The sequence below is a fragment of the Mirounga angustirostris genome, unplaced genomic scaffold (genome assembly GCF_029215605.1).
Source record: "Mirounga angustirostris isolate CCGP_5_RB_7025 unplaced genomic scaffold, mMirAng1.0.hap1 SCAF_10, whole genome shotgun sequence".
In the NCBI taxonomy this organism is placed as follows: Eukaryota; Metazoa; Chordata; class Mammalia; order Carnivora; family Phocidae; genus Mirounga; species Mirounga angustirostris.
Genome location: NW_026991718.1, coordinates 9,695,462 through 9,716,981, shown reverse-complemented (window position 1 = coordinate 9,716,981; position 21,520 = coordinate 9,695,462). Strand labels below are relative to the sequence as shown.

The 21,520-nt window shown below is 53.5% G+C and overlaps 1 protein-coding gene across 7 annotated transcripts in view; it reads right to left on the bottom strand.

The window, feature by feature from the left end:
• The window catches only part of EIPR1 (EARP complex and GARP complex interacting protein 1), a 126,309-nt gene that overhangs the window by 84,176 nt on the left and 20,613 nt on the right, over positions 1 to 21,520 (bottom strand). For 6 of the 7 annotated variants that reach the window (XR_010405412.1, XM_064571881.1, XM_064571884.1 and 3 more), the window contains one exon: positions 19,044 to 19,176. Coding sequence is in view for 5 of the 7 variants with exons in the window: in XM_064571881.1 (XP_064427951.1) it covers positions 19,044 to 19,176 (133 nt within the window). In the remaining 2 variants the exon portion in view is untranslated. Of the gene's footprint in view, positions 1 to 19,043; positions 19,179 to 21,520 lie in introns of those variants that run through there. The other variant, XM_045884017.3, reaches the window with a different exon arrangement.

Genomic DNA, 21,520 nt, shown 5'->3' with positions numbered 1-21,520 from the left:
ATGGAAAATTCAGAGACCCCAAATTCCTGAATTCATCAACTTGATATGAAAGTGACTTGACAATCCTGATGTAGGTCAGTACCCAAAGGCGTAAGAGTTACTGAATGTGGCAAACTCCATACCTTCAACAATTTGGGTAAATTGGAAAGGATTTGTTTTCACATTTTAAAGAACATTTTAAAAAATTAATTATAAACAATGTTTTTTTCTTTTGGGGAGGGTAAGTACAAACAAATCCCCCAAGGGCAAGGACTTGGTCCTGTCCACACTCAGAACACACAGGAGGCAGCCAAGTATTTCAGAGCCAGAAGCGAACTGACGTTCTCCAAGAACAGTCTGCGTCTCTTTCTCCCATGCATTTAATTCAACAGATGCTGCGACTTGGGGGTGGGGGGGAGCCTCCCACCAACCCGTTTAACCATCTCTACTTAGAAAGAACACAGGCAGGCACTCCAGGGGGTCTGCGGAAACGCAGGGCTGGACAGGGGTCGAAGAACCTAGGCCCCGACCCCCGACAGTCACAGGAGCCTGGGCCATCAGCGTCTGCTGCAAGGACAGACCGGATCAGGGTCCCTGTGTCTCTGGCCAACAGACAGACAACAGACAGATGGCTGCAACTGCTCACCCGCTGCTCTCAGTGGCTGGCCCACCCAGCGCCCCTCCCTCCCTAGACAGCTGGAGACGGGCTCTCTCCAGTCGGCCCCTGGCCACCACGAAAGGAACTGAGGCCCCCTCTCTCTGTGGCAGAGAGATGGCGTCCCAGGTGTGCCCTGACCTCTCACCCCAGTCAGCGAAGGCCAGCTTTGTGCGGATGTCTGTGTGGCTGTGGCGTAAAAAGGAGTTTGCTGGACAAGCAAACCCCTGCTCTGGCCATGTCCTTGCTAAGGAGAAGACACGTACTCCCAAAGTGTGCAGTTCAATTTTTGGACCCAATTATAGGACTTCACGGTGATCTTCTTAAAAATGCTCTATGAGGGGTGCCTGGGTGGCTCAGTCGTTAAGCGTCTGCCTTCGGCTCAGGTCATGATCTCAGGGTCCTGGGATCGAGCCCCGCGTCGGGCCCCCTGCTCAGTGGGAAGCCTGCTTCTCCCTCTCCCACTCCCCCTGCTTGTGTTCCCTCTCTCGCTGTGTCTCTGTCAAGTAAATAAATAAAATCTTTAAAAAAAAATCCTCTATGATATTCCAAGTCCAGTTTTCTAAGACCCTTCCAAAAGCTAACTTCTGCCATTCGGTGCTTGTCCATCCTTTTCAGTGCGCATTTCTTTTTTTTTTTTTTTTTTTAAGATTTTTTATTTATTCATTTGACAGAGAGACCCACAACGAGAGAGGGAACACAAGCCGGGGAGTGGGAGAGGGAGAAGCAGGCTTCCCGCAGAGCAGGGAGCCCGATGTGGGACTCAATCCCAGGACTCTGGGATCATGACCTGAGCCGAAGGCAGACGCTTAACGTCTGAGCCACCCAGGTGCCCCCTCAAATAATTTTTTTAAAAGATTTTATTTATTTATTTGACAGAAAGAGAGAGACAGCTAGAGAGGGAACACAAGCAGGGGGAGTGGGAGAGGGAGAAGCAGGGTCTCCACTGAGCAGGGAGCCCGACGCGGGGCTCGATCCCACGAGCCTGGGATCATGACCTGAGCCAAAGGCAGACGCTTAAGGACTGAGCCACCCAGGCGCCCCTCAGTGCGCATTTCTAACGCACTCCCAACCTTCCAGCTTTGTCCCCAGCGTACAGGGGAAGCCCCAAGAAAGGGCCATGACAACGCAGTGCAGACACCAGGCAAGGACCTGGATGAGACAAAGCACAGCCCTGCTGCACAGCTGCCTCCCGTCCAGAGGCAGACAGCGCCTCTCAGGGAATCCAGTTCCACCGTTCACGAGACCTGCCGCGCAGCAGACACTGCTCCCGGCCCCTCTGCAGTCACCTTGCGTGATCTTCACATGCCTGGAGGAGAATGCCCAGCGCGCGTTCTACAGATGAGGCCTGTGGTGGGGTCAGGGGAGCCGGCCCCGTTACACAGAACCAAGTTTCCACAAGCTTGACTCCAAAAGTGCGCCCCACGCACTGCTCAGCCCCCTCGAGGTGCCCAAAGGCCCTTCCAGACGGGATGACGGAGTGCTGTCTCTGGGGAAAGGCACCCCCAAGCCCCTCTAACTCCTGTCGGGCCCTGGGTCATCACTCTCTTCCTGCTCTGCCGGTTACGGGGTGGTGTTCTCTGCTCTACTGACTGTGGCCCCCCCAAAGGCCAGACCCACCCCTCGTTCGTCCGCAGGTCCTCAATGGCCAGAACCATACCCTCGACAGGAGGCCCTCGAAAGCTGCCAGCAGAAGGAAGAGAGGAACGAGGAGGGTCTGAGCGGGCTAAGGGGAAACGCTGGCTCTGCATCCTCTCTCGGGCTCCCTGACCAAGGGACTGTGCTCACGAGGATGACCTGACAGCTGACCCAGCCAGGGCGCCAAGGGAGGCAGCTCCAGTGGGCTGGATGAGGGACTGAGGCCTGTTTGCTGCTGAGTCTTCCAGAGCAACTCCTTGCAAGGACCTCCGCCTAGTGACTCCCAGGAGAGACTCTCTAGTGGTGACCTGTCGAGTGCCCAGGACAGATGGTGGAAAAGGTCTGAGGAGCAGTGGGATCTCCTGTTCACCTCTATTCTCACGACCTCATGCCTTACCTGCCACGCCCCTGGTCTCGCCAGAGCCAGGGAGGCATCATAAAGGTGCAGAGTCTTGCGGGTTTTGTTTCTGCCTACATACTCAGACCCAACAATATGTGCTCTACCTAAAGTCCAGGTGGAGTGAGGGACGGATCACTCTGGAATGAAGGATGACTCAGAAACCTGCATCTTCATTTTCAGGTTTTCAAAACAACTTTCTTGTTCTTACATGCGATTCTATCTTTCCCACAACCCTGCCACACAAGACTACACTGCTTCCTTTTGGATTCAGCCCAAAACCTTTAACTCTGACTTACCAAACCTCTGGGGGTAACAGTGGCTGCCCCTGGCAGGGAAACTGGGGGCTTGGTGGCTAGGGGTAGAGGGGAGGTCTCAGTTTTGCTACACAGCCTCCTTTGCTGTTAAAACTGTTAAGCAGGTACACGATCACCTTTACAAAAATCTCTTTTTGTGCAAACCAAAAATAAGATAAAATCTGGACATCGGGCCTCTCAAGGGCCCTTCCAGGGTGAGAGCCAGGGCAGCCCCCGCACGGCTGGAGCTGAGCCAAAGCAGCGTCTCCAGCCTGGAGGGGCCCACGCCCACGAGGTCAGCAACGTCTACCGAGGTCTGACGCCTTGGGCAGGGCTGTCCCAGGAGCACAGGAGACAGGCACTCTGACCTCCGACTCCACGTCAGAGCGACAGGCGGTGAGAGGTGCAGAGGAAATGGTGCCCGTGAGAAGCAGCAGCCCAGCCTCGAGACGCGGCTCTCGGAGGGCCGCCCGACTGAGCCGGTACAAGGGCCTAGGAGACCCGCCGTTCCCTGTGCTCTGCGTATAGCGGCGCTGGTGGGAAGAACCTCCACTGGTGATTTCGGCCAAATCTCTGGTGTCCCGGGCTCCAGACAGTTCTCGATCGTTAGAGCTGCTTCGCCGGCCCCGCTCTGCCTCCCTGACAGCCACATCCTCTTGACTGCCCAGCGTCACTCCCGAGGGGATGGCACCTAAGCCTTCTGTCTGGGGCATGCCCTCCAACCAAGGCTGCCAGACTGAAAAGTAAAAACAGTTTGCACGGGACATAAGTATGCTAAAAATTATTCCTATGTGTCTGAAATTCAAGTTTCCTGGGGTGCCCCGTGTTTTCTCGGTCAGCCCTACTTCTGCTGAACACTCCCATCTTGCACCAGAAACCTGTAAGAGGCAAACATGACCTATCCGCCCAGTGGGCCCCGCGACCCCGTGAGGCCAGGGGAGCCTCTCACTCAGAGTGCCCAGTGCCAGAGCCGCTGTGCCCACAGTGGTCGTCCAGCGTCCGTGGGGGGTGGGGGCTGCTACAGGCCCCTGTGGGATGAGACCCCCGTGATGGGCAGACGTTTGCAGAAAGAAGGTTTAAGGTAGAGAAATGAGCACGAAAAGCAGCAGGACAATAGCAGAAGTGGGTGGGAACCGGGGTGTGGATGGAGCCCTAGGATGGGGAGCCCACACTGGGAGGCAGGCACAGAAAGACAACGTGGGGAGAGCGCACAGAAGATGAAGCACGCGGGGCAGGCATTTCCCGCGGGAGTCACGTCGTCCCGGCCCTGTACTCCCAGTTTCACGGAGGCAGGCTGAGCCTTGGGGAGGGTCTGTCCGTGCTCAAGGCCACGGAGCCAGTCACCGCCAGGGCTGGCACAGGGAAACCCTGCGGGTTGCCAAAAAACACTGCTGAGAACCCAGATCTGTGCCTGAGGGGAAACAGTTGTAGGAGTGGAATCATAATCCTTGAGATGAGAAAGGAAGGCCCGGCTGGGCCTGGGGAGAAGGGAAAGGAGGGAAGTGGGCTCTGCTGGGAGTGGGGAAGGAGGAAGGAGGGGGTGAGGCCAGGAGCCACTGGTGTGCCACGGCGCCCCCCCCGCCCCACCGGCTGCCTCCCACTCCCACCCCCACGCAGTCCCAGCGACAGCTCAGGCTATACCCAAACGGAGCCGCTGGAGCCCAGGAAGGCTCCCCTGGCCAGAGAGGGCTCTGCTCATCCTCACTGCAGAGCGGAGCCGGGCAGGGCCCCCTGTGAGCAGCAGGATTCCGGAGTGCAGGGCCAACGCACCAGCCATATTTCACGCGGCCCTGCTGCTCCGTCAGCTCTTCATTGTTCTAATTTCCCGAGGACTCCGTGCTGGCATGATCTACAGTCTTCCTGACATTTCACCTTCCTCGGATGAACACCACATCCCAGCCCTGACGTGGGATGCTCTCCCCCTGACGCGGGGGCGCGAGACGGACTCCGGCTGCCGGGGACACCAGCAGCCGCTCACCCGCCCCTCCACGGGGTCAAAGAGGAGCCCAGCAGGTCACCACTTATATAGAAGACTTCTAAAATATCGTAAGTTACCAACCGTGTGCCACATCTTTTTGCCTTTATTCTCCATCTTGGGTTTACATGTCTAATTTTTTTATTTTTAAAGACCATCTTTTGGTCTTTGTCTTCCTGAAATTTTACCAGCATATTGAGAAGGTTTTTCTCATTTCCGTACTACTTGCACTTTTTTTTTAGACTATTTTCACATAATTTTATGTCTGGTGAGCCACAGGACCACAGAACGACAAGAATGACACGGCAGAGGGGGAAGCAGCATCAGGGTTATCTAGCTGGGCCCTGGGCATCCCCTCCCATTCCTAGGCGATCTTTGGAAAATACAGGTCTGATCTCAAAACCCCCTGGCCTTGGGCATGGATGCCTCACTCCGACCTGCCCTTTGAAAGGCTGTTTGCCAGGCCCTGCTCCAACGAAGGGAGACTAACACCAACCTGGGCCTGCGATGCCCCCTGCCTGGGAAGTCCTGCTCTCTAGAGGCCCAGAGCACAAGTGTGGTCACTGCCCCCAGCCCGGCTCTTTAGCTGCTGCTTGCAGGCCTGGGCTGCACTGGCTACGTGCCCCCCACCACCTTGCACCTGCCCCAGGACCTCCAACAAAGCAGGCTACGCAGAACAGAGCAGCTAGACCCCCTCCGTGCCATGTCCATGGCCACACCCCGCCAAACTGTCCCCAGGCCAAGTCTCCCCTGCCACACCCCTCCTGACCACGCGTCCCTAGTCACAGCCCAGTCTCAACAGTGAGTGACTCAAAAGGCCTCAGCGAAATAGATGGCAGGCCTCCAAGGTCTCGCCTGTAGTCAAAAACACAAAAGCAAAATGTGTGCCACCTCACAGGTGAACGGCGTCATGAAACACCAGGAACGTATTAAGTGATGACAGGCAGGTTACCTAACATTCGGTCTGAGAACCTAATCAAGATGGAACCCCCTCCCCAAACCTCTTGCGTAAGTAAATGAATCAATCAATCAAAAAATCCACGGCTGTTATGGGCTAAGTTGTGTCCAACAAAATTCACATGGCGAAGCCCTGACCCCCAGAACCTCAGAAGGTGACTGTATTTGGAGACACAGCTGTTAAGTTAAATGAGGCCGTCTGGGTGGGCTTTAATCCAATAGCTGATGTCCTCACAGCAGGAGATGAAGACACAGGGGGGGACCACGTGAGGACACCGGGAGGAGGTGGCCAACTGCAAGCCACGGAGACAGGCCTCAGAGAAGCCAAGCCTGCTCACCCCCCGTCTCAGATGTCCAGCCTCCAGAGCCGGGAGAGAGTACGTTTCTGTCGTCTGAGCCCCCCAGTCTGTGGCACCTGGCACGGTGACCCACGGAGACTAAGACAACAGCGAGACGCCTCTGTGCAAGGTGCACAGCACCTCAGACAAGCAGCACCTCGTGGCCGGGCCCCGGCCTCACCAGGCCGCTGCTGAGGGCTCCCTCAGTGCAGCCCCAAACCCGCTGCTGCCACGGGGGCGGGGGGCGGCGCAGAGCACACAGCACTAGCCTGCGGAAGAACAGGGCAAACAGCATATCTGGGGTGGCGGGAGGGATTTGGCACCGGGGTTTTTACAGTGTTACTGGAAAAATGAATTCAAATTGAGCTTTGTCTAAGCACCCCCTCGTGGCTTGAAATCTGGAGGAAGGACATAAAGGAAGTGCACTGATAAATGACAGAACATTAAGCTGTGAGGAGGTGTCCAGTGGGGTGCTCTGGGGATCAAGCCTTATTTAACATCTTCATTAGTGATCTGGAAGGAGCAGTAAACAGCACATTAATTAAATTTCCAGATGATATTAAATTTGGAGGTGCTACAGAAAGTCAATGAGGACAGAAATACGATACAGATGGGATCCAAAGAGGTTAGTTAGGAGTGGAGACAATACAGGATAAAATCTAAAAAAAAAAAGCAGCAGCAGCTAATTAAAAACATGCCCTGTATTCCGGAATTCTAACTTCTGTAAGATGACTGTGTAAGAACAATGCAGGCATCCCTTGTCATCTGAGCTCTCCCCACTCAAACCCTCGCTGTCCAAAACCAGGAGTTGAAGGGACTCGGCCATGTTCAGAGGACCCCTGGGAATCAGAATTCTCCTGATCTGCTGTTCAAAACTCAGAAGCCAGAACAGATTCTGGTGACACGGCACACGTCAATCCCCAAACGTGCATCCAAACCCAGGCTGTAGAGATAAACACCTCTGAGGACATCTGCGGCTCCCACGTCCCCACTTGGAAGGACAGGAAGTCTGGTGCAGTGTGCTTACAACACAACTGTGGGACCCTGTGCCTACAGGAGCAATGTCAAGGAAAGGCAGGTACTGGGACTAACCCAAGCTACAAAATATTGGGGTCTATAAAGCATATCTCTAAAGAGATAAAGGGGGCCTGTGCTTAAGATCTTTGATCTCGTTGGCCTCTCAACTCCAACATTTGACCATCATTACAAACATCACCCAAAAGTGGTGACTATTATAACTCTATCTTTCATGACAAAAACCAGTAAGAAGAAAACATTTTTATAACCGGGTATATTTACAAAATTCTTCCCCCAGAAAGAACAACCTTAAAGCCTAATAACCTGTAGGTCAGGTGCTCTGGAACCAAGGTGCACAGATTCAAATCCCAACCCCACTACTATCTAGCGCTGCTAAGCCTGGCAAATCACTGTAACAAATTCCTCACTGGGAATATGCAAATAATAACAGAAGATTCAGCTAGATAATCTGCTGCCCTCCCATGTTCACTGCAGCATTCCTTCCAACAGCCAAGACACGGAAACAACCTAAGTGTCCACCGTTGGATGAATGGATAAAGAAATTATATTTAAAGAAAGAAATATATATACATACACACATAATATACAATGAAATAGGATTCTACCATAAAAAGCAGGAAATCTTGCCATCTGCCACAACAGGGATGGACCTGCAGGGCATCATAGTAAGTGAAATGAGTCAGATGGAGAAAAACAAATACTGTATGATCTCACTCATATGTGGAAACTTAAGGGAAAAAAAAGAGCTCATAGACACAACAGATTGGTGGCTGCTAGAGGCAGGCAAGGGTAAGGGGCACGGAACTGGGCGGACGTGGTCAAAAGGTACATGCTTCCAGTTACAAGATAAGTAAGTCCTGGGGACGGAACACACAGCACGGTGACTTCAGTCAACAACACCCTAGTGTACCTTTGCAAGCTGCTAAGAGAGTAGATTTTGAAAGTTCTCATCACAAAAAAAAAAAAAAACAAAACAAAGCACGTGTGTAACTACGTGTGGTAACAGGTGTTAACCAGACTTATGGCAGTGATCATTTCACAATATATACACCCAAATACTGAATCATTCTCTTGTGAGCTTTAATACAATGTTACATGTTAATTCTATCTCAAAAAAACTGGGAACAATTTTTAAAATAAACATAAAACTAGATAATCCATGTAATGCACTTAGCCAGGGGCCTGGTACCTAAGCACTAAATGATAAATATCATCTCCGTCATCGTCACCCTCACGTCCCCTCCTGTGTACACAGGGATGGTGACGAAGGCCAAATAACCAGTGGCCCATGCACTCACCCCCACCCGCAAAGGAGGCGCGCCTAACACAAGTCTCTGAGCACGTCTCCCGCACCCCGTCAGTCTCCTCACGCTCTCGACACTCCACACGCCCAGCACACACGCTCCACGCTCCGCACGCACTCCACACGCAGAACACACACACTCCACACGCACTCCACACACAGAGCACACACACTACACGCTCCGCACGCACTCCACATGCCCAGCACACACACTATATGCTCCGCACACACTACATACGCAGAGCACACATACTACATGCTCCGCACGCACTCCACACGCAGAACACATACACTCCACATGCACTCCACACGCACAGCACACACACTCCACACGCAGAGCACACACACTACATGCTCCACACGCACTCCACATGCACAGCACACACACTACACGCTCCGCACGCACTCCACACGCACTCCACACGCACAGCACACACACTCCACACGCACTCCACACGCAGAACACACACACTACACGCTCCACACGCACTCCACACGCAGAGCACCCGCACTCCACACGCACTCCACACACAGAGCACACACTACACGCTCCGCACGCAGTCCACACGCAGAGCACCCGTACTCCACACGCACTCCACACGCCCAGCACACACACTACACGCTCCGCATGCACTCCACACGCAGAGCACCCGCACTCCACACGCACAGCACACACACCACACGCTCCGCACGCACTCCACACGCAGAGCACCCACACTCCACACGCACTCCACACGCCCAGCACACACACTCCGCACACACTACACACGCAGAGCACACACACTACACGCTCCGCACGCACTCCACACACAGAGCACCCACACTCCACACGCACTCCAAACACTCCACACGCACTCCACACACAGAGCACACATACCACACACTCCGCACGCACTCCACACACAGAGCACCCACACTCCACACGCAGAACACACGCAGAGCACACACTCCACGATCTGCATGCACTCCAAACGCCCAGCACACACGCTCCACGCTCCGCACACACTCCACACGCAGAACACACACACTCCACACGCACTCCACACGCAGAGCACACACACTCCACGCTCCGCACGCACTCCACACGCAGAGCACACGCACTCCACACGCACTCCACACGCCCAGCACACACACTCCTCACACTCACCGCACTCCGCACACACAGCACACACTCCTCACATTCTCCATCAGTCTCCACACACTGCACACACAGAGCACACACACTCCACATACCCCAACACACATTCAGCACATACACAAACCACGCACCCTCAACATACATTCACACACAACTCCTCACCCAGCACACTCCACCTGCACAGCACACACAGGGAATGCACACCCACACACACAGCACGCACACTCAACTGCAGGCCCATCTGGGCTTCCGCCTCCAGAATGAAATCATCCTTAGCTAACACGCTGGTTAGCACACGGCTATTCCAGCAAAGAAAGGTCCATCGAGTCTATTCTCGTTGGTCACAGAAAAACAGGAGCCTGCCAAACGTTTAAGGGTTAAAACAGAACACAGAACATTTTCATTTCAAAACACACTTTACTTGGGATGGCGTGAAAATGAAATGCAGGCACTGGCACCATCAGGGTGCTTCTTCGTAAAATACCTGAGTGGAAGAGGGGGCTCTGCCCGAAGCCCGCTGTCAGAACAAGAAAGCCACCCCGCGCGCCTCCCTGGCCCTGGCCGGCTCCCTGGGGGAACTCCACAGGGACAGCTCTCTTGTGAGACTCTCCCGCTTCTTTCTTTTCTGTTTCTCGGCACCGGGGTCATGAAAAGACCTAATTCTCACCTGTCCTAACTGAGCACCTAGACCCCGAGAAAAAGGAAGTGTTCCATCTCTCCCTCTCTGTGCAGAGGACACAAAGTCAGTTTTCACCGGAGACAGCCAGCCATCGTGCTTCAGAAATGACAGGACTTGTGGAACACAGCGCCTCCCTGGCTCCGCTCTTCAGCGGGCACATGGCCTGCCGATGATCCCGGTGGCTGTGGTTCTGCCCCCGCCTCTCATGTGCCCCGTCCTCGGAGGAGTCTCAGCCATTTACCTCAGAATTATGGTCTCACACAGAGGCCTTAAAAGAATTCTTTTCCAAGGAAACCCTACTTCCTCCCTTAGCTTTTTTTCATAAAAAAACCACTTAAACTCAAAAATGCAATTTTCTAATTTGATGCAGAGATAAATGGGAAATTGCAGCTTTAAACAGAAACCACGGTATTCTGGTCCACTGTTACCAGAAAGCCCCAGGCTGGAAGCTCTGGGGAGCCCTAAGAATCGTCCAGTGCAGCCCTCATTCCACGCAACGTGAAAGGTGACAGACCTTGAGCCAGGCAGGCTCAGAACATCACCCGCCAGGTTCCCGCCAAAGGTGATGGGCCCCCGGGAACACAAGGAACAGAAGCCACTCTCAATTTACTTCCCGGGGTGAGAATCTCAACCAAGCCCCACTGAGTCACTTGGGTCATATTCCGTAGAGTCCTCATACGAGCCCAAAGGATACTGGCTCCTCTTAAAAAGTAAGTGTTCTCACGGGCAGTTATCAGAGTATCCATATCCCGAGGAGCAGAAGGCCAAAGACCCGACCGCAGAGCAGTCCACGCAGGGCGAGGCCCGGGCTGGGGTTCCTCGCCTCCCCCCCCCCCCCCCCCCCCGCTCTCCATGCTGCCTTGGGCTCCGGGCTGGCACAGAGGTCGGGCTGGGCACACGTGGGAAGGATCTGGACTCAGTTTTGAAGCTGCGCTAACTGAACAGGCTTCTGTCAACACTGTCTCTGCATCTGCCCTGTGGGACATGGTTCTCCTGCCTGGTACCCGGTCTCTCATCTCTCTGTCCTCAACTTTCAGTGCTGTCTATGTCTGAAGCACCAGAGAAAGTCAATCAATCAATCAATTACAATAATTTTAAAATGTGGAAGGCGAACAAATGTCTAAAGCTGGAAACTCGTACTGAATTGATCTGTGACCTTGGGATGAACCAGGAGGATCTAAACAGCTCTATTGTGCACTGAACTCCAACTTAAAAGACAGGCTGTCTGGAACAGTGAGGGGTACCACCTGGAACCAGAATCCAGGGCCCAAAAGAAGTAACACCCAGGAAGCGATCCACATCCCAGCTACTATTACTGTAGCGGCTGCTGACGACAAAGGGACAGCTTGGCCATGATGATTTTCACTAGTTTAAACACAAGTTCTCCGTGTTGCCACACCAAATCTGTAAATTAGAAGTGGCAAACATCATTAACACGTAGGAACAATAAATCCCGCATAACCTCTGGCTCTTTCTGGGAATTCAGAAACTGGCAGATAAGCTAAATTACACCACGGTTCCTTTCTACGTTTAAATAAAAAAAAAACCCTGGCCACTGAAGACCACAAATAATCTTTCGGAAGGACACAATCCATTCACACTGCAAGGATCCCATACGGACATGCCGGGAAGCCCGGAACGGAAAGTGCTCAGGCTAAGAAACGCTGCAGGTCAGCCCAGTGGGGCATGGGGTCAGGTCTCTGAGCACTCTCTGGTGGGGCACCCAGAGGTGATGCAGGAAGCACGTCAGACTCAAGGGTGGGAAAGGACCCCAAAGGCCCCAGCTTCTCAGGAAGCCCATGGCAGAGCCAACGTCTGCGGGGCACCTGGGCTCTTCCCTGTTTCACCTCAAGCACCATGCCCAGCATTGTCCTCGGGCTGCATTCTCTCCTTCGAGCCTCAGCGCACTGGTCCTCTGATCATGACAGTGAGCGAGGCTCACGGCACTCAGGCCTTCGTGAAATGGAATGGGTCTCTGACCAGAAGCACTTTCTCTCCATGATGAGTATGCTTAAGTCCGTCCCTCCAGGCAGGACAGCTGTGGTGTGAGGGCCTGGGATCTACAGTGGCAAGTCCGCAGGCGTTCAGAGTACAGCCTCTGGGTGGCGGCATCCACCCCTCGTCTACCACAGTCAATCAGGGGACCTGTTTAAGCCTGTTTTCTCATCTGGGACATGGAGATAGGGACAGAATGTGCTTCTTGCTGGGGGTTAGAAACCATCCGGTAAAGAGCTCAGAGCAGTGGTCAGCACAGAGAAAGTTCCAAGTATTAAAACACAAGAAGTGTTAGCCTGAACACTCTCCCCAGATCTGGGGTCAAGGCATAAACATGTAAGAACATTAGATTAACAGCATCAGGGCTAAAACAACGACGACAGAACAATGCGAAGAAATGACATAATGTAAACATAATCACAAATACGCTTCTCAAGGCAGTTCATGCATATGGTCTTCCTGTGAATTCCAGCAGCTCTGTGTAGTTGAGGTAGGCATAACTCTCCGCATTTTATAGATGAGAAAATGGAGCCAGACACATTAAGCAGCTTGCTGGTGACACATGGTGACATGGGGTCCGGACACAGATAAGCATCCTGAATCACTGCTCTCAGGGCCATTTCCAGCTTCATCACCTCTGTAATGTGCAGCCCACCCAAAACAGAAACATCATTTCAAAGTGTTTACACTGAGTCTTTGAGTATTTCAAATATTCTCCAGGCTGGAATTCCAGGCCACAAACATATTGATCCAACATCTTCACCCAGCTGTCTGAAACCTCTCAAGAATTCCTGCCTTGGATTATAACCAAAGCTCGGAGCAGGCAGGCAGCAACTCTCGCTAACACATTAAGTCCTGCTTGCCCACGGTGACCCTCATACCCCACGCAGTCTGTCCATGCACTCATTCATGCTGCAGACAGTGTGAGTGCAGACTTTCCCTGTCATTCTACAGGAACTACTGCTCTCCAAAGCACCGTGTGACCTCTCCCTGCTCTCATTTACGAGGGCCTCTTACGTCCCCTGGGCCTGGAAAGAACCTCCATCAGACTCTTGTGGGGAAGGCCAGGAGATGGCTCAGGTTCACTGCAGTCAGGCCCTTGGACCCCAGACTCAGGCCAGACTCCAGCAGGGGCCCATGTGGCTGCCAGCCACCACGTCCTGTGTCCTCCCGAGGCCAGCATGGGTGTGAGGGCCCCTGACTCTCAGCAGACCAATCCTGAGGCTCCTCGGTTTAGAAGCCGCATGACTCACAGGTGTCAACTACCACATCGACTGGGTCCCACAAGGGACAGGACCAGCTGCAAAAACCACCACCTGCAGGGAGGCCCAAAGAAGGGCCCTTCAGGGGGTTACAGAGCCAGACTCCTCCACCAGACGCAGTGGCCAGGCACAGTCGTTATTTTTTACCAGAAGCAATATTAGCAACATTGACTAGTAACACATTTGAATACTGCCCTGATCTAGGTCCCACATAAACAGAGCTGGAAACACAACCAAAAATCAAACTCTCCTGCAGACCGGCATGCTCCCTGCTGCATCCAAGGGCCTCGAGGGCCTTGAGTTCTCTCTGGCAGCCTGGGGGTCAGGGGTCAGGGAACTGAGCTCCATACTTGCCAGGGTAGGAACACCCATCCACCAGGGGCACCTTAGTGAGACACCACCGATGAACCCAAGCAATCGGTGTATGCTGCCCCGTGTGCTTTGCAAGCAAGCTCTTCATGGCTGCGACGGTATTTAGAAAACTATCTGAGAAATGCAAGAAAGCTTTTAAAAACGGCATCAGGCTAGGACGCTGCCAACCAGGACCCAGGAGGGGAGGGTGGTGGGAAGGACCAGAGTGAGGAGGAGGGCACAGAGGAGGACACTGGTGCCCCCTGCTGCCCAAGAAGGGGCCAAAAGGGAGCAGTCAGCACCCCCCCCACACACACACACCCCACAGACACCCACACATGCAGACGCACACGCAGGTGCACACGACAGACATGACAGACACGCACACGCAGACACACAAAAACAGACACACACTCAGTGGGAAAAAAAGGAAATCAAAGTGGCAAAGTCACAATGTTTTAAAACAGCCTACCTACTGAGTTTATCTGAAGCACATACTTTTTCTCAGAACACCTGCGTGACCACAGGGGCCTGAATACAGGCATCAGGAGGCACACGAGGGCCGAGGCCCCGCCAGAAGCACCTGGTGGAGGGGCGCCAGGTGCGGAGGGAGGGGGGGCTGCACACCGGCAGCCGAGCAGGCAGGAAGCGCTGTGAGGAAAGACGCCCGACGTCCCCGCGTGACGGCCTCGTTGCCAGCCAGCGGCATGGCCTCCCGGGGCAGCGTCAGGGCAAGGGCTGAGGCTCTCCTCGTGGGGAGGACCCCTCGCTGGTCACCACCGCATTCCACACCCAGCCACCATGTGCTCAGCTGCTCTGCAGACGCCCGGCCATGCCAGGCCCCGGGGCACAGCCGAAACAGCCTCCGCCCTCCCACGTGCCCTCACTTGGCTTCTGTGGAGATGCATTTGTCTTGTAAAATTATCAGAAAGAAAAGCTAGAGTCTGGTTTGTTTGGTTTTTTTTAATCTTCATCCATGCAGAAAAAGTTCCAGGAGAGTCCACTGTCCGCACAACTCTGCCCCCACCACCCAGACTCGGAGGCTCTCATAATCACCTCAGGTGACAGCGAAAATGACATCCGTAGCAGCCACAGATCCCTATCCATAGACTGGGACGATCTGCATCTGTCACCTGCGCCTTGCATGACAGAGATGTGAGCTGGCACACATGCGCCCGAGTCTGTCGGAAACAGAGTCTGCACCTTTAGGTTACGTTAACCTGCTGCCGATCCACAAGAAGCTTCTGCCCGCACACGGTAGCTGCTTCGACTGTACAAGGGGAACCCAATACTGCTGTTCACCATGCCTCCTGAGTAGAACAATAAAAGCTACAGAGGGAGCTCTTCTCATTTGCAGTTTTAAAAATGAGTTGTGAGTTGGGGTGCCTGGGTGGCTGAGCGTCCAACTCTCAGTTTCGGCTCAGGTCATGACGTCAGGGTCGTGGGATCAAGCCCCACATCGGGCTCTGTGCTCAGCAGGGAGTCTGCTTTTCCCTCTCCCTCTGCCCCTCCACTGCCCTGCACACTCACACACATGCGTGTGCTCTCTCTCAAATAAATAAATAAATCTTAAAAAAAATGAGTTGTAAGTTAATCTAATCTCCACATTTATTTACAAGGCCATCATGATGTCCCAGGGTGTGTGTGTGTGTGTGTGTGTGTGTGTGTGTAGGCACAAGAGTTCTACCACAGTGCAGACTTCCACCAAGCTCTAGAGATTCTTTCGCATGCTGCAATATACGGATATAATTTAGACACAGTTGTTCACACCAAACATGAATTCCAAGATTTCTCAAGAAGAGGACACCACTCAAAGTGGATTCCACGTCTCAGCTTGGCGCAGAAACCCACTTCTCCATGGTTCCCTCCTCCTGTCCCCCAATAAGATCCACAGAGCAGAGTGTCAGGACACATGTGAAGGGGGACACGGAGAACAGCCTTAAGCGAAGACAATTCCCTGCGAGACGCATGCCCCTCCTAGAGGTTCCAAGAGGTCGGCGCTGGGACCTGCTCCACCTCTACCCACCGGCCCTCCTTCCCACCCACTGCCCCTGGCAGACCCCTCCACTGGGGGCACGACTCGGGGTGTGAGACACACGGCTCTCGACTGCAGGAGGCTACCACTGTCCAAACCATCATGCACATCAACGGAAACGGAAGTGCAGACCGCAGCCGAGCGGGGACACGCGTGAGGTGCAGCACGGCAGCAGAGCGCAGGTATGTCCGCGCGGCGCTCACAAACACGAGCCGGACGAACGCAACGGGGAGTACGTGCCAACAGCCCCACGCGGCCCTCAGCCAGCCCAGGCACGAAGAGGTGGAAAACACGATTCGACATCAACACCGCTGGGAGGTAAAGGGCAAGGTGCACTTCTGGTCCTGGGAAAGACCCGCCGTAACGATGGTGATGCCCAAGCCCCACGGTAACGTCTGTGATGCTCTGGGTCTAACCCACATCTAACGTCCTGCAGGGCGGAAGCCTCATGACTGGCGGGGAGCTCAGTGCAAAGCATGGACCCCAAGTGTCCATGAGCAAACGTGTGCAGTCGCCCCGCAGCCTTCTGAGTGAAGGAAGTCTGCAGGGCGAGCACAAATCCTTACTCCAAGATCTTCCCGAGGTGTCTGGGCCGGAGCAGTCTGGGCCCTACTCCCGGGAGTGTGATTCGCACAGATGACCTGGTGCGGATCAAATGGGAACCAGGAAGAGCTCCGGAGGGCGAGGGGGGCCGTGGGGGGCGAGGGGGGCGCGGGGGGCGAGGGGGCGGGGGGACGCGAGGGGCGAGGGGGGAGTGGGAGCGAGGGGGGCGTGGGAGTGGGGGGTGGGGGGCGCAGGGGGCGAGGGGGGAGTGGGAGCGAGTGGGGCGCGGGGGCGAGGGGGCGTGGGGGGCGAGGGGGCGTGGGGGCACGGGGGTCCGAGGGGCGAGTAGGGGGCGCGGGGGGCGAGGGGGGAATGGGAGCGAAGGGGGTGCAGGGGGCGCGGGGGCGCGGGGGGCACGGGGGGCGAGGGGGCGCGGGGGTCCGAGGGGGGCGTGGGGGTCCGAGGGGGGCGTGAGGGTGCGGGGAGTGGGAGCCGCACGCTGAGGCGGCTAGGCAGCTCCCTCCTGACGCGGGAAGGCAGAGCGCACTCCGGCATGCCAGAGACACAGTGCCAGTGTCCTGCCTGTGACAGGGAAAAGCTGAGCTCCTAGGACTTCGCCATGAACGCCATGACACAACCGTCTTTGTTCTTGGAGAAGATGACACACGAGACAAGCCCATCACAGAAGGGCTGGCCGCCATCAAAGACCGGTGGCAGGGTGAGCGGCAGGCTTCTGGAGACCCTGATGGGAAACCGTGAAGCAGGGTGGCCTGACAAAGCGCTCCGCCCAAGCCTGTGGACAACCAGGGCGAGACCACCACTAACCCGGTGGCTTTGACCCACGCCGCTCACAGCCCCCAGGAGCCGAGCACAGCGCCCAGCTGACAGCCAGCAAGCTCCCACCTACGCCCGGGACCCAGCGCTTGCCAGGATCCTGCTAGGCCGTGGGGCCTCGCGACCACGGGGACTGTGGGGGAGGGCGATGTGCCGTGTTCGTGGCACCTTCCCACGCAGTGAGCCCGGCGCCAAGGTGGGCTTTGGTCCGAGGCAGTGGGTGCTGGCTGTGGGAACCCTGAGCAGCAAGACAGACTGCCCTGAGCAGCCTGTCAGAAGACAGGGGCACACAGAGGATGATGCCTGAGAAGGCTCAGACGGAGGGGAATGTTCTGGAAATAGGAGGGAGGGTCCTTGTTAGGAGGTGGCAGAGGGCTAGGAAAGCTAAAAATGAAAAGGTAGGGGCGCCTGGGAGGCTCAGCTGGTAAAGTATCTGCCTTTCATCAGATCAGGTCATGATCTCAGGGTCCCGGGATCGAGTCCCGCATCAGGCTCCCTGCTCAGCAAGGCGTCTGCTTCTCCCTCTGCCTCTGCCCCCCCGCCTCGTTTGCTCTCTCTCTCTCTCTCAAATAAATAAATAAAATCTTAAAAAAAAAAAAACCACAAAGGTAGATGTGAAATTAAATAGAAAGACACTCCCCGGGGAGCAGAGCATCCCAGCAGGGGTTCCCAGACACGGCGCGCCCGGGGAGGCAACAGCAGAAGACAGCCACACACACTAGCATCCTGAGGCTGGGCCAGGAAGGGAGAGTACACTGAATGTGGGACCCGTGTGCAGATGCTGCAGAAGGCCCATTAGCCAACCGGGAAGGCTGATACTGAAGGAAACACTTTAGAGACCACACAGCACAAAACAGACTTTATTCTGCTTGCAAAGGAAGATGGAACCTGGGGTTTTCCCCAAAGCCGGAATTTGAATACAATTTACGGACAACGACAGAGAAAGGAGAATGGAGGAAGATGCATGGCCAGCTGGGCGCCAGACGTCTAGGCTGACACAAACGTCAAAGGCCCCAGAGACTTCAGAGCCAAAGAGCACATGGGGCAGAGGCTTATTAGGAGCACGGACCCCCCCACACACGCACACACGCATGCACACATATACACAAATCAGCTACCCTCGCAAGGAGCACAGTGAACTAATGTAGGAGGACCCCTGCATCTGTCATTTGAGACCCTCCAGCACATCACTCTCCTGCCCCAGGGGGTCGACGTGCCTGGAACAACCGTGACTCCAGCCTCCGGTCTCAGACTGCGGCTCATATTAACTGTGACAAGCATCTGCCTACAGCATCACAACTTCTCTGTGCAGCCCCTGTTCCCATCATCACCCCGTAAGTCAGGCACTGGCCCATTAACAACGTAAAACCAAAAAAAAAAAAAGGGCGCCTGGGTGGCTCAGTTGGTTAAGCGACTGCCTTCGGCTCAGGTCATGATCCTGGAGTCCCGGGATCGAGTCCCGCATCGGGCTCCCTGCTCGGCGGGGAGCCTGCTTCTCCCTCTGACCCCCCCCCCGCTCTATCTCATTCTCTCTCTCTCAAATAAATAAATAAAATCTTAAAAAAAAAAAAAAAAAAAAACAACGTAAGACCAATCTTGCAGGTGCGTATCAACACCTGCAAATACTCACGTTTATTGTAGCACGTGGCCAGCACACCTCTGTCGGCAGGGCTGGTACTAATGTGCCAGATCTCACCCACTTGATGGAGGAGGACATTTTTATTTAGGATGTTATTTTCGTCATCAAAATCTATGATGTGGATCTACAAACACAAAAAAAGAGCACATCAGGACTTCACTTCCTGTGTACCTTAATTAAACTCAGTGATCACAAACAATAACCAAAAGCACCTTTAACATCTTTGTTATTGTTACCACACTAACAGCGTACACGTCTGTGAGCTCACCTCCCTGTGTTCTTCTCAAAAGACAGGTCTGAAATCCCCACAGAGTATTTTTAAGTTTGCAAGCTTACTGCCCCCATTATATCCAGTGCTAAAGAAACAGGACAGCCAAAGCTCTGTCCTCAGGTGGCCCCAGCAGGCCATGGCTGGCCTTAGGGCTAGGGCTGTCAAGGGTTGTGCAAATGAGCCTAGCGCCTCGGCGAGCGGCCCGTGGCCGTGCGACACACGGAGCCCCTGCCCAGCCAGAACCAGGGCCACCCGCACAGTGCTCACGCCAGACGGGGCATAACTCAGCTCGTGCACCGGCAGTGACAGAGGTGGGAAGGGGTGAGAAAGCATTCCACATGAACACATCTTAAACATCTTTCCAGAAAGGAGTCCGACAGCTGCCAGTGCTTACAACTGCACGATATACAAATGTAATAGTATTATATTTTAGCCACGAAAAATTAAATACGCCCCTGCCATGCTTTTCTGGACAATTTTTTACGGGAATAAAATGATTTTCACATTCACACTTTTATCAGCACCCAAGTCAATGAGAAAAATAAAACATTTGTTTTAAAAATAAATTTATACTAAGAAAATATTCATGGATCTTCATGAAGATCTATATCCTGGCATGTTCACTGCGGCATTGATTATCACAATGAGTAATTAGAAGTCAGCTTAATGTCTGGCAATAGGGAATTGTTCAAATAAATTGTAGTATTTGACTGTAATGTAATACTACAGAGCCATTCAATATGCTATAAAGGACTATTTAGTGCCAGGAAAGAGGGTCCATAACATATATTTAAGGGGAAAAGAACGAACAGAGCTGTGTGAGGGCTGTGTGCGGTGTCTGTGTAAAAAGCAAGCACGCCCAAACCAGGAAAGAGCCAGGAAGTACATGGTTATCCGCGGACGGTGGGATCGTGGCAGGTTTTCCTTTACTTCTTTGTGGTTTCTTGTATTTTTCACATTTTGTGTGTGATTAATATGCATTATTTTGCAATCAGAACATTAAATGCTGTTTTAAAAAATGTTTCCATGACACCCAAAAGCCTCAACACTCAGCACTTGGTTCAGAGAGCCTCATTCTAGTCTTTACTGCTTCCTCCTATGCCCGGTTTTGATGGAAAAATAACCTCCAGTCCCCATGAGGGGTAGCTCTGGATTCAAATCCCACACTAACACCACAAGCCTGTGTGACCCTGCGCCTCAGTTTCCCACGTGCACGTTGAAGATGAAGGATCACAAGAAACCAAATGCAGGCATGCCTGGAAAACCACGGTGAAGCCGGCACACTCATGCCTTCCCCCTCTCCTCTGGGGGAAGAGATAAAAAACCATTCCTGCTATTTTTATTTTTAAAACTGCTTTCAGGGGACGCCTGGGTGGCTCAGTCGGTTAAGCGTCTGCCTTCAGCTCAGGTCATGATCCCAGGGTCCTGGGATCGAGCCCCACATCGGGGTCCCTGCTCCGTGGGAAGCCTGCTTCTCCCTCCCCGTTCCCCCTGCTTGTGTTCCCTCTCTCGCTGTGTCTTTCTGTCAAATAAATAAATAAAATCTTTAAAAAAAAAAAGATGTATCACAATATGTAAATAGGAACTATATAAATGTTCCAATTGAAATAACTGGATTTCTTAAATCAAACAGAGAAAGACATGTATCATATGATCTCACTGATATGAGGAATTCTTAATCGCAGGAAACAAACTGAGTGTTGTTGGAGTGGGGGTTGGGGTGGGAGGGATGGGGGGACTGGGTGATAGACACTGGGGAGGGTATGTGCTCTGGTAAGCGCTGTGAATTGTGCAAGACTGTTGAATCTCAGATCTGTACTTCTGAAACAAATAATGCAATATATGTTAAGAAAAAAAAAAGAAGAAGAAGAAGAAGAAGGTAGCAGGAGGGGAAGAATGAAGCGGGGGAAATCGGAGGGGTAGACGAACCATGAGAGACGATGGACTCTGAAAAACAAACTGAGGGTTCTAGGGGGGAGGGGGGTGGGAGGATGGGTTAGCCTGGTGGTGGGTATTGAGGAGGGCACATTCTGCATGGAGCACTGGGTGTTATGCACAAACAATGATTCATGGAACACTACATCTAAAACTAATGATGTAATGTATGGGGATTAACATAAGAATTAAAAAAAAAAAAGAAAGAACTGGATTTCTTAAAACCTGTCCCAGAGAATAAATGAACAACACAAAAATTACG